The sequence below is a fragment of the Mauremys reevesii genome, linkage group 20 (genome assembly GCF_016161935.1).
Source record: "Mauremys reevesii isolate NIE-2019 linkage group 20, ASM1616193v1, whole genome shotgun sequence".
In the NCBI taxonomy this organism is placed as follows: Eukaryota; Metazoa; Chordata; order Testudines; family Geoemydidae; genus Mauremys; species Mauremys reevesii.
In genome coordinates, this window is record NC_052642.1 from 17,197,997 (window position 1) to 17,211,517 (window position 13,521).

At 37.0% G+C, this 13,521-nt stretch overlaps 1 protein-coding gene across 5 annotated transcripts in view; it reads left to right on the forward strand.

The window, feature by feature from the left end:
- The window catches only part of SYNRG (synergin gamma), a 61,065-nt gene that overhangs the window by 1,923 nt on the left and 45,621 nt on the right, over positions 1-13,521 (forward strand). For all 5 annotated transcript variants that reach the window (XM_039507322.1, XM_039507323.1, XM_039507324.1 and 2 more), the window contains exons 2-6: positions 3,635-3,675; positions 5,040-5,158; positions 7,985-8,115; positions 8,446-8,551; positions 10,854-10,965. In XM_039507322.1, coding sequence (XP_039363256.1) covers positions 3,639-3,675; positions 5,040-5,158; positions 7,985-8,115; positions 8,446-8,551; positions 10,854-10,965 — 505 coding nt within the window. In that variant the 5' untranslated portion in view covers positions 3,635-3,638. The remainder of the gene's footprint in view (positions 1-3,634; positions 3,676-5,039; positions 5,159-7,984; positions 8,116-8,445; positions 8,552-10,853; positions 10,966-13,521) is intronic.

Here is a 13,521-nt window from a genome sequence, read left to right on the forward strand (position 1 = left end):
AATGATACGATAATATTAAAGTGATACTCCCAGTGGTATGAGGCTATTGTCAAAGATTTTCTGAGGAACTTCTGCAGGATATTACCGCTCTTGAACTTTGTCACAGAGATCTTCACTTTCTCTTTTTTACGTGATAATGCTTTTTAACCACACTTCTGTTCCTTGTTATCTCCTATACAGCGCATAGTGAAATAAGTGTGTTGAATATCTGTATGTTTCTGCATATGTTGCATTTTAATGCTATGTCATCAAAAGTATTACTTCCTGCTTGTATAAATTTAGGTGTTTGGATACAACACCAAGTGCGGTTGAAATATTTACAAATCAATTATATACCATTGTGTAGAGTAATGTTGAATATGAAGGTATTCTGAAAGGACATGCCTGATAGAAAGGAGCTGTAATATGTATTTTATAAAATGGAACCATGCGCTCTTACAAAGTATAGATCATGCTCATTGCATTCAGAATTGATTTTCAGATAGTTAATCTCCCCTTTAATCCCAAACCAGTGTAATCCACAAGGCAGACTGATCATTTTAGCGCAGAACTTCTGGAAATGAGTCAGTTCCATCTTTCACTTTTTTCATATTGATATAGGATGCCTATTTGTTCAATAAGTAATTTTCTTGTTAATTTAAGAAGTTTTTATAGGGTAAAATATGTCTTATTTAAGAGTAAATGAACTGAAGTTGCTTAGACATTGTTCACATTAGTTAACAGTAATTGATATTTTTTAAAAGTATGTATCAGTAACTTCTTCCTGTGACTCCCTAATGATTCAGTGTCTAGGAGTTTTTGTTTTTGTTTTAACTTGATGTGTATTTTCTCTTCTGTTTGTGTGTGTATATTTGAATAGCTATTTACTTCTTATACAGATATATAGATACATACATGTATACAGATACATCTTGCACACCAGAATGCCTGATGTTTTATATTTTCTCTTATTGCTAAAAAGTAGCCAAACGTGTAACTAAATCTTTTACTGAACAAGGTCAATAGTGAATCCTAACACATTCAGAATTTTGATTCAGAGAAACCACCTTTTTCATTTTTATTTCTCACAGTCAGCCAGCCTCTAATTAGCTACAGTTTTTACAGATGCTTATAAATAAATCACTACTTAACTCTAGAAAGGGATAAATATTTAATGATCTGGCCTTTATTTGCTTACAGCATGTGCTGGTACCTTAGTGTGCTTGTCCAGATTACATTGCATTTCAGTTAAACTAGAACAGAACCTTATTTCTACCACCAGAATCCTCACAAGGCAGAAAAGGGGGATAATTTAAAATAGTTGCGGATACTGTCTTTGATACAAGTGCTACCTTAAAATGTATAGCTCTAAAATAGCATTAATTATGCTAATTATTAATTTACTTCTTGAATTCATCTGTAAATTGGACCCTGGAGTGAATAATTTATACACGAGAGAAAGGTGATAGGTGTAGGTCGGAAACTGCATGTTTCTGAACTTCTGTATAAGTTTTATCTAAGTATATTGTTGGCAAAAAGTGCCATCTTAGCAGCTGTGGAAACTAAAAGATCTCAGGTTTCAGAGTAGCAGCCGTGTTAGTCTGTATCCGCAAAAAAAACAGGAGTACTTGTGGCACCTTAAAGACTAACAAATTTATTTAAGCATGAGCTTTCGTGAGCTACAGCTCACTTCTTCGGATGCAAGTACTCCTGTTTTTTTAAAAGATCTCAATCCACAGTTGAAGCAAAACTCAGGCTGCAATCTGACTGCGCCGCATTGTTTTGTCAACGTGCCTCAGCCTTGATGTTAAGGGAACCACAGCTAGGAGCAAGAGGGGAGTTTAGTTGTTGGCCTCCCTGCTGTGACTTGAGACAAGGTTGCCAGCTAATGCCTGCTGTTTTTTTTATGTCAGTACCCCTCCACCCAGAACTGGACTGAAGCAACCAAGCTTGTTTCACATAGGTCACTGAACATTCATCAATTAATAACAGCTTTTGGTGACAACTGACCTGGGTTGGATTCTGCTCAAGCACTCCAGTCCCAGTGCCTGCTTCTAGATTTGGCAAAACATGCCTATGCAGATCACTCTCCACAGGGGCTGTAGGAGACATTTCTGTTAATAGAGAATCCTAAAAATGTGGTGGTGGTAGGGCCTGACTTACTAACTTATTCTTTTCAGAGTAGCAGCTAATTAGTAGAATAACTAACTTGTTCTTAGTTAGGTACACGTGTATGTTATAGTTTTGTGAATTTAATGTGTGGTCTAAGGGTTAGGGCAGAATGAAAAGTTGAGGAACTAAGAGTATTGTGAGTTCAAATTTGAAGTTATATTAATTATTTGTATTACTGTAGAGCCACAGTCATGGACTAGGGCCCAGAAATAAAGGGTAATACAGATTGTCTGGGATACTGTGTGTTCTCAGTTGTAGCTAATTATGATTGAACTCTACATTACACATAGATGTTGCATAGTAAGAGCACACAGGCACAATAAGGATTCCAGCTCTTTTACATTTACAAAACACAATAGGTTTCTGAATTCAGTGTCGGTTTTGAAGCATTATGAGCAGATCTTTGCTATGTCATTCCCTCTTCACTTTGTTTCTTTAGTCTGTCACGTGGCCTCTTGACTAACCCACTTGGGCTGAGAGATGTTGAATGTCTGTAAGCTTTTCTCTCTCCAGAGTGTTTGATGTAAGAAGTTGGTTGGGGCCTGAAGAAGGTTCTTGGTTGGTAAATTATTGCTGCATCTGTTTCAGAGTGAGTTGCAAACAGTATTGCTAAACTAGGTCTCCTTTTTTCTCTCCGGCAAAGCTGATGTTTATGCTTCAAAGTGGGGACAAGACATTGCTCTTATAATTTCAGCTGAATTTTTAACACTGATTTTTATCTTTGTGCACTTGGGCTTTGATACTTGCTGGAATGTGTTTCTCTCCCTTTCGGTGTAGTTGTTTCCCTTTAAATGGGAGCAATGGAAAGTTAAAGCACGAAGAACAGGAAATGGACAGTGCAATGTCTTCTAATTCTTTATATTTAACAGGAAAAACTTTTTCTTCGATAGTTTTATTTCTCTGTGGAAAAACTGTTATGAAGGAGCTGGGATAGGTATGTTCTGATGCAGCTAGTGATTCTGCTGAATCTGGATACTTATTCATCCTGCAGCTCTAAAAGGCCTTGCCTACATTAGGAAATTGACCCACTGCTGACCCAACCTTAGCCAATGTTGAAAACAGCTCAGTTGGGAAAATAGATGGATCAAAACCATTTTGAGCACCATTACTGAAAATGAGATGTGGTTCTTCTTAGTCTCGCTCTCTATAATAAATATAATAATAATAATAATGCTGAAGATGGTTTTATTATCGCATTGACACATCCAGTGAACCTTTCTTCAGCACTATTTCAGGTGGATCCTTGCTGATAATCGTTATCAGCAATTGTTCTGATTTCTAATGGAGAAAAGAAGGTTCTGTGGTTAATTCTGTGGATCACAGCTTGGGCAAACATTTTGGACCGAGCAAATGAGGCAGTTTGGGATGTAGTACTGCAGTGGGAGTCCAAGACCTGGGGTAACTTTTGCATTCTCAGTAGTTTCATCCTTGAGCAATTATTAAGATACCAAGTCATAGGCTCATGCTTTTATTTATTTTTCAGCTTCATGTTTCCTGTAGCAGGTGGTATCGGCCCACCAGGAGGTAAGTATCAACTTCAGATTCTGAACATTTTAGTTGCCCTTTCTTTGTGTAGAAGTTAATGTTAAGCAATCTAAGTCAGATATACAGTAACTTTGCATTCTTTCCTGAAGTTTAGAATTGGGAATATTAAGCTCACCTGTTAGCTATGTTTTTTACTTCTTCCTTCCTACTCAGTAACATTAATCTGAATCTTATATCTTTATTTACAAAATTTCCCATATAACTAATATTGGAGCTCATTGGGAAGGCAGTGTGCTCTGTAGGTTAGAGCAGGAAACTGGGAGTCCGAACTTCTGAGTTCTGTTCCTGACTATGTCATTGAATTACTGTATGAACTGGGATAAGGCATTTAACCTCTGTATACTTCAGTCTACCAGTCTGCACGCCTATATCATGTGGGTGTTGTGAGGCCTAATAAATACTTGCAATGCATAGTCAGAATCTTGAACAAGAGGCATGACATAAGTGCAAAGTATTATTAAATCAAGAAACCTCACCTTAAATAATTTTTATTCTTATTCCTCAGTCAGTTACTTGTTTAACTAATGGAAAATATGGGGGTGGGAGGACGTCCTTTCAGTAAGTACTGATTGGCTCAGTAATATGCTGCTGAAGCTTCACTGATAATTCCTGAGCCAATTGCATCCTTTCTCAGGCAATTGTACCTGTAATGTTAAATTATCCATGGCTATAATTATTTTACTGGCAGTGACTATGTTGTAATCAGTCTGTGTCCACTAAGATAACATTATAAAATTATTACATCACTGGTTTAATCCTATTAGTTTTACTCAAAGAATTAATACATTTCTGGCAGATTTGTCCAATCTTATTTAAATCAAGCTTTTATTGAAAGATGTTTCAACTGGTTAAACTTTTTATATGGGGTAAACACTCCTGCATGCACACAAGTTGTCCAGTCAACTAAGAAGGTAAAACCTTCGCTGTGGACAAGATGTAACCAATAATGCCTAGACAGTCGTATGAACTATGTTATAAGAAATAATCCTTTCAGGAGAATCGTGGAATAGGCTACCAGCACAAGTCGGTTAGTTTTTGGAAACTACAGTTTTAAAATCAAAGAAGGGAAGAAAATCCCAAGTTTCTTTCAAAGAGCAGTTGAGATGGAAGGAGCGCCCTCAGCTTAATTTGTGACGATGTCCTGGAAGGCTTCTTTTCTTAAAATGCAAGATCCTTTTATTGCTGCCTATGTTGTAGTACATTCTATGCACCAAATCACCCTTGAGTAAAGAGTCCTTGTATTAACTTATGCAGAACTGCCAGTATTTCTCTATCTGTTTAATTTGAAAGATGAACTTTAGAACCAATTGGGGACTTAATCAATGTTTAATGTTCTGGTGTAGGTATGATTCCTATTCAACAGCAAGGGTTTCCAATGGTATCTGTCATGCAATCTAATATGCCAGGCATGATGGGAATGAATTACGGCTCTCAGATGTCTCCTGGACCGATGACCATGCAGGTACATGAGTAACATTTGTTTTCAGTAGATGTGAAATGACATAGATACTTGAATGTATCTGTCAGTAAGGCTGTTGACAGCTGATCCCTGAAATAGGTTCTGGGACCTTCCTCTGAAGTCAGAAGTGTCAAGGGTTCTGCCGCTGCTGCGGTGGGAGGATAGTGGAGGAGGTGACCTCAGAATGAAGAGATGGGCAGTAGCCCATAGGCAGGTGTCTTTATTGCATTGCATTATTTTGGCTTCCCAATCTTCTCTCTGAAAGTATTTTATAATTGCCACGATACTTATGGGATTCTGTAAGTCTCCTTGTGATCTGGATAAGTAGCATGGGGAGTGGGTGAGGCAGTGGGAGCTCAGTGTGCATTATTCATTTCGTAGCTGGGAGCAATAATGAACAAGGGTATGGGGGGGAGAAAACGTTGGGTATTGTAGTTTGCTCTTAGATGTCAGAACTTGGACTTCCACTTCTTTGTATCTATTGCTGCAGTAAACACAGCTAAGAGAAAGGCCCTTCTGCAGGAGGGAAGATGGCACTCAATAGTAATGGAAACAAAACTCTCATTATAAGAGGGAGGTTGAAAACCATTCCTTGTGTTAAATATTCCTGATACTGCCTTCACTATGGTTCAGTGTTTAGTGTTAAATAGCTTCTATCATCTACAACTCCAATAGCACTCTCTTTTTGTCTTTTCACCTTGTTTCACCCTTCCTATTTTCCTTTTTCTTTATATTCATAACTATTCACTGTCTACCAAGACAGTATATTATCCAGTGTTTGAAATGAGCTCTTTAAGGGTAACATCCATTGGCCTGTGTTGATTATATTTACTATGATCACCCATGTTGTGATTTCAGCTTTGTACGTTTTTTGTCATTTATATATACTAGTTACCTATAGAATATTGTAAGCATACATGGCGGTTCACAAATTAATCAAACAAGGCCTCAAGGCCCCCAGGGAACTGCGAACATTTTGGACATTTTTTTAATACTGTACATTTCCTCCCTTTTGATCAAATCAGTTTTCCAAATTGTTCTTCCTCCTGCAGTTTTGGTATTGAATTTCTCTCCTTTTTGCACGCTTGAAGTAACTTTCCTCCTACATAACTCCTCATAATCTTCACAAGGTTTCTTCCCACGCTGTAGCGGGGGGAAACGTGCATTTTATATTGCTAATTGCTGAGAAGTAAGAGTACAGTATAGTGCACAACATGATGTGAGGAACTTAACACTTGGGGGCGGGGGGTTGATATATTTCTTCAAAAACTATCTCATTTGTTTATCCTCTAGTGCCCACCACTCTTACATGTAAATCTCCACTTGTCTAATCATGTAAACATTAATCTAATAAAGTTGCGTTAAATAGCAAATTGAATATAACTATATTTTTGCCCCTTATTTGCTTTAATGGATAATGAATTTTACAAAACTGCAGAAGAAAAATATATTTTTCAGGGGATTTGGTTAGAAATAATAAAAGATAAGACATTTACTGCTTTCACTTTGTGTGATTTTTGAGTACATCAGCAATGGTAACAGTAGCTTAATTTATGGACGAAAATCTCATCATCCTGGATTACAGAACCATTGACATAATATTTCATTATAGTTTTTATATTTCATAGGATAGTTTCAAGCATCAGCTACCTAATAAACTTAAGTTACATAATATAGTCCTTATGTTAAAATAAAATGTTGTTTTGTTCAAGGGAACCTGAAAACAAGTGTTAAAGCTGTGACCCAATTGAAAATGGACTGGTCAAAGATCTGTCCATACAACTAGCAATATCTTGTTAATGTTCATTAACTTAATCAATGCATGTATAAATTGATCCTGAAAACAAAATCGTTTAGGAATTGGTTATATTGGAATATATGTAAAAGAATGTCATAACATTTTAAGAAATAAATTTTATAAAATCACTAGATTTTATTTCCTAAATCAGTGAAAATAATAATTTACCCAAGTCAGGGAAATCTTGTTTATGAAATCTTGTGTGTGTACTTACCCACGCATTTTATACAAATGGATCCAAAAGTAATTGACACACTTTACTGACTATTCAAACTGCATGTCTCGGAATTATTTTGTACACCGCTTGTGTGGAATGTGAAATTTTTTTAACGCCGCACAAACACTGCACAGTAGTTTAGGATAGGAAGGAGAAAAGAAAATAATATTGAAGTTAAAGGGGAGACACTTTGGGTCATGACACTTGAGTTAACATCCCTACTCTTGAGAAAAATTTCCTAGGTTTTTTTTTTTAATTGTGTAGTCAGGATCATGATTTTTTTTTTGGTCCAAAAATCCAGCACCCTCCTACTACCATCCAGGACAGTGTCTCTCAACCAGATTACTATACCCCTTTCAAATAAATCAATTTTAATATAAATATTGTACTCACATTTCAGCAAATACTGAATAACAATAACAAGTCATTGTCTGTATGAAATTTTAGTTTGTTCTGACTTTGCTAGTGCTTTTTATGTTGCCTGTTGTAAAACTAGGCAAATATCTAGATGAGTTGATGTACCCCCTAGAAGACCTCTGTATATCCCCAGGGGTATGCAGACCCCTGGTTGAGAACCACTGGTCTAGGGGCATTGGTTCAGTCGTGACCTGCTGAATAACCAATGCTTCTTTTTTTTTTTTTTTTTTTGGCAGTGCATAGCACCTGAATTGTTTCTGGAGGTCTCGTGTCCAAGTACTGAGCAGACCTGGCCCTGCTTATTTTTATGGATTCTAACTAGTTCACAACCTGACATAGTACAGATGCTGGATTTTTATATTGCTGTACATAACATAGACTTATTTTATTGTTATAGGGTGGCATGCCCCTTGGGGCTATGCAAGCAACTGGAATGTCTTTTATGGGACAGGCTTCTTTCTTAGGAATGCGCCCAGCAGCTCCACAATACACCCCTGACATGCAGAAACAATTTGCAGAAGAGCAACAGTAAGTGATGCTTTAATGCCACTGGCAAAATCTTATTTGTGGTTGGGGGGAGGCATTCTGCAGCTTATTGTGTGCAATAAAACCTACCATCCTCTAGAGACATTCCTATTGAATTTAGGATTCTAAAACGTTAAGCTAGTTGCAGACCATTCCATTGTCTTTGAAGGCTGTGTATGAGGTTCATGATGGCATATGCTATTTTCTACCAACTTTGAGCATCTATGTGAAAAAGGAAAGGAATGTGAAAACCAAGTTACCAATATTTAGAAGGTTGGCATGGAAGTTATCAGATAATGCTGAATTTTTATATTTGATATTGTTTCACTTTAGAAAAAGGTTTGAACACCAGCAAAAATTCTTAGAAGAAGAGAGAAAACGACGCCAATTTGAAGAGCAGAAACAAAAGCTGAGACTCCTAAGCAGTGTGAAACCAAAGGTATATCATAAACAGCGTTTATTGATTTTCAGATTAAATAAAACCAACCGATTAAAAAAAAAACGGCTTTCATGTATTAGGGAAGAAATAGATTCTTCTTTCGTACACCTTCCCAACCGAAGGCCTGATCTGAAGCCTGATGAAGTCCAATGGGAGTCTAGTTATCAATGAGCTTTGTATCAGGCCTCTTGAAAACATCTGATGTGTTTAACCCTTTGTACATGGCACCTCTCTTGGTGCTATGTAATGAAAACAAGACAAATGTGGTATTGCAAAATGAATCAGTTTCCTTTGTTGTCTTGATAAACTTCACCCTTTTGCATCTCCTCGCTGCTCTAAGGACAGACTGTCTTCTCTGCTGCTGTCACATTTGTAACCAGACAGAAACGGTGCTTTTTATAGTAGTGCCTCTTTTCCTGCCACTGTGGTCCAAGTAGGTGAATGTTGTAAGACTTTGACCCAGGTCTGAGGAAAGAGAATCCCTTTTTCCTCTCAGTGGTAGCTCAACAAACAATCCACCTGCTTGTGAAAAGGACAACCACCTAGTTTGGGAACAAAATAGGTTCCTACAATACATAAGAGTATCAATATGTTCATTAGTTGGATTCCCTGCTCTCAAGTTGTGGCACAGTTCAAGTGAATACTGTTGTATTGATCTCAAGGGCCAAATGAGATAAGTGTTTATAAACTCCTTTGGTGTCCAGCAGTAAAACAGTGATACTTTGGTTCAGGGTTTTTTTCTGCACAGGCTTTGGTTTATTTGGTTCCTTGGCAAACACCCAAAATCATTCATTCTGAAGTTGAAAGTTTATTGATAAAACACAAGAAATTAGAACAACCATTTATATTGAAGCTGGAATTCAGTGATTATGCAAAACAAACTTAATTAAAACCTACTAAAGTCACTTTCCTTTTGGAGGCAAAATATCAGTCATTTGTTTAAGCAACAACCTTTCTTTGAAAAGGCAAGAGTTAATTTTACACTCAGTCCTGATGTGTGAAGGGTTTTCACTTATGTTTTTAAGAGACAGACACAAGGTGGAGGAGAAAGAGGACAGAAAAGGTGGGGGAATATGGCTTTTGTTGATTTTTTTTTTTGGTACACTGGATAGGTGGTCAGTTACAAATGGATGCTCTGGCTGGCAGGTCAACTACCCCACCTGTGGCTCGGGCCCTGGTTTATATTCCGATCAGGGATGTTATCTGAGTCTTTTCTCCTTAGGGCAGGATTATGGTTATCTCAACTTGCTGTGCTGATACAGTGCAGTTGATTTCAGGATTTGATGAAAAGCCGAGAGAGTGAGAGAGAGAATAGGAGGAAGGAAAGGTGTGCAGAACATAACACAAAAGGAGGGGAGGGAGAACAGGATCTTACATGCCTCTGCAGTGCTGGCAATTGCGTATCCCTGTGATGGGCTGAAGACTGGCTGTCATAATGATATGATTCTTAGGCCTCACAAGTGAAAAACAAAAGTTCTTGAACAAGAGCAAGGCCTAATGGCTTCTCTGTCAGGAAGAAAGTCTTTAGATCTGGTCTGCTCCGTTTTGGGGTCATGGAAGATGAGATGAGCTGGGATGCATTGGGGAAGGTGATGAGATTTTTTTCAAAGTCTCTCTTGAAGAACTCCAAAAAAGGGAAAAGGGGTGTGGCATAGCTCATCCCTTCATTATTTTGTGCACCAGTTAGGCTTTTGGTTAATTAATTTCTGGTTCCACATCTTCTGTTTTTACCAAGAATGATTTCAACAGTCCTAGAACAATATCAACAGGCCTTCTTTGTTTGTATTAATACAGTTTCTCTCTCTGGGTCTCTTGCACTTGTTCAGAATGCTCATTATTGAAAACAGCTTGACCTGTTTTCTGTGGTTAATTTCCAAGCAGGCAAAAAGTTATAGGTTATTGTGACATGTTATGAATTTTCACATACTTTTTACATTTGAGCTTACAACTGGGTAAATTTTTAGACCTAGTAATAACAACAGTACAAGGATTCTTGTTAAACAGTAAATATGCAGAACTTGGACATATTAACTCTTTTCATTCCCATCTCAAGACATGTAAATGCCAATGGGTGAAAAACCTTTGCTGTTGTCATTGTGTAACCTGTTGAATAAATTCTGTTGTAAGTAAAGGGGTTTCTGTTTATGCTTTACTGAAGCCATCACTGGAAAATGGAGCTTAATTTGTATGAGTATTTTTTTAACAAACATTGCTACTTTTTCAGACAAAACTGTGAATGTTGGAAGAAGATTCTGAGTTGTTGTACTGCAACACATTCAATTAAACTTTTATCATATTTCAGACAGGTGAGAAGAGCAGAGATGATGCTTTGGAAGCTATTAAGGGAAATTTAGATGGGTTTTCAAGAGATGCTAAAATGCACCCCACTCCAGCATCGCATCCAAAAAAACCAGGTATTTTATTTTTGGTTGAAAATAAGACTGCAATATTATACTGCTTCATGTCCGTAAGGACCTTTAATTCATGGAGTTGTTTTGTATTCAATCAGTCTGAACTGAACTGGTTATTGCATATGATTCAGTAAACTGAAGCTTTCATTGTAGTTGCAGTATGCTTTATAAAATACATGGGTAAAAGTTGTGATCTAATATTTCGTCAAAGAACTTGTTAAGCTTTTATTTAAAAATACCAATCTGACAACTTTAGTTTGAATATTAACACTGAGCTGTAGCATCTACCAACTTCCCTCATACATTGCACTTCTAAATGTTATAATTGTTTCTAGTCAAATGACTAATTAGTGTTTGTAGAGTGCTTTGAAGCTGAAAAGCACTATATACATGCTAAGTAGTATCAAAACACTATAAAATTATTTCACAATACTATAATAGCTTGCTCAGATTCCATTATCTGGACATGGGGAAATTAAAAACCTTTAATAATCAATTTTCAGAGGAATTATTACATTAGTAGTAATTGATGTCATAAAATATTCCCTCTAAAGAGAAAAATGTTAGTTGTGGGGAACCTAACTCCTTTGTCTTGCCTGAAATGAAGCCTCGATTAGCTAAGCTTGTCCCCAGATGGATTTTTCCATCACTGTGTCTTCTCTCTGACTGCTATTTGTTGGTGGTCTTCAAGTTGTTCACAAGTTCATGCAATAACTTTTAGCTGTCTAGCAAGTTTGACAATTCCCTAGCACTGTTCTTCTGAACTGTACTACTAAAATGTTGACTAGTACAAGGAAATTGAGAAGAAAACTGTTCAAATGAGTGGAGATTCCCTTTCTACCTTGTCATCTTATGAATTTTTGACAAGTGTTCCAGCAACAGATTTCATTTTTACTCCTGTTTAAAAACTGGGTGTTTTTCCTGTGGTCGCTTACAGTAGCGATAGATCTGAACTGCAAAGTCTAAAGTTATTTGAGCCCATCATCCCTGATAAACGAACCACTGATGAGTGGAAATACCTTGAACGGTGGTGTTTGTAGTGGAGTTGTTTTGTATATAGACGACACTAAATCTATCAGATCTGTTCTAGTGGGACCTAATTTCAAACTACAGGATGGAGATGTAGCGAGTTCCAGCTGCACAGTCAGAGTCCTTTACATGGAGGTATGGTGGAATTACCCACTGCTACGTTTCTTATATCTCCCAAACTTATGGGTTGCTGGTGGCTCAACATGTTTGCATCAGGGTGTGTTAAATCAGCTGCCAAAATTGGAAATCATTGTAGGAAAGAGAGAGCAAATAAACCATCATTATATTATATGAAAAATCAAGATGTCATCCACAATAGCTTTCATTTGATGCTTAAATGATGGAGTTTATATTAAAACTCCATTTAAAGGAATTAATGGTGTTATTGAACATGAAGTCCTTGAGATAAATAAGGTATGTCACAATTAATCCAGACTTGGGAAAAATAACTGTTGGAAAAGCGGACAATTGAGATGAGTTAGTTCAATAACTTGATACAGAAGATAAAAATCCAGGATTTGAAAGAGTGACATGAAGTATGTTGACATTCAGCAACACAGTGCAGGATTTAAACCAACTCTATGGAACAGGATAATGTTGCTGAGAACAAAACAGTATTTTGATGCTATTTTATTCCTATAAAGGGGCTGTTGTTCACACTTCTTGTTTATGTGTGGAATTTTTCTTGCGTTCAAACCAGTGGTCAAAAACTCTTGGTGTTATTTCCCAAGGTGTTGCATCAAAGGAACTGTCACTTTAGTGCAGATAGTTCTGTGAAATTATGTGCTGTTGTGCCACTATGGTGAATAACTTATCTGGAAGTTGCATTTGCTGCCTCTTGTGCTTTTCATGTTTCAATTTTCCTCTGTGAAAACTCACTTGGAGAGCAGTGTTTATTCTGGTTAATGCACTTCCAGTTTGACCCCTATACAAGCTTTCTCCAAGCTGAGCAGAAACCTGTAATAAAGGACATTTTTGAAACCTCTCAAGAGACCAATTGTGGGACAGCAAAAATTTGTTGCCTAGTTTTTAATTAAAGGCTGGCTTGTAGTTAAAGATTGTGTAGAATTGAAATAGAAACTTTGGCAATACATTAGTGTAATTTAAGGTGGATTTGCTAGTATTATGTGCCCCTTAGTTATTGTTAAGGATGTATACAGTACATGGAATAAAGCATGACCACCTACCCTTACCTAAAAAATAGATTTATTTAAAGGCTTTGTTTGTGTTGATGGAAATACGCCTAAGTGGTACAATGAAACAGAACCCTCGGAGGATAAAGTGGTTAGTCCAAATGCATGTAAATAAAGTCAATGATGGTCATGCTGTGCTTGACATATACTGTGTTGCCTTGAGGGAGTGTTGCCTATAAAAGTGGTATTTTTTTTTCCATTATAGCTCTTGAGTTGGGCCAAATTGCTGTAGAACTGCCATTTTGTTCAACAATAGATCTGTTTAGTATGACGTAACTTGAGTACTGTGGCCAAGATTTTCAAGTGGCTAGTGAATTTGGGTTCCTGAATTTTTAGG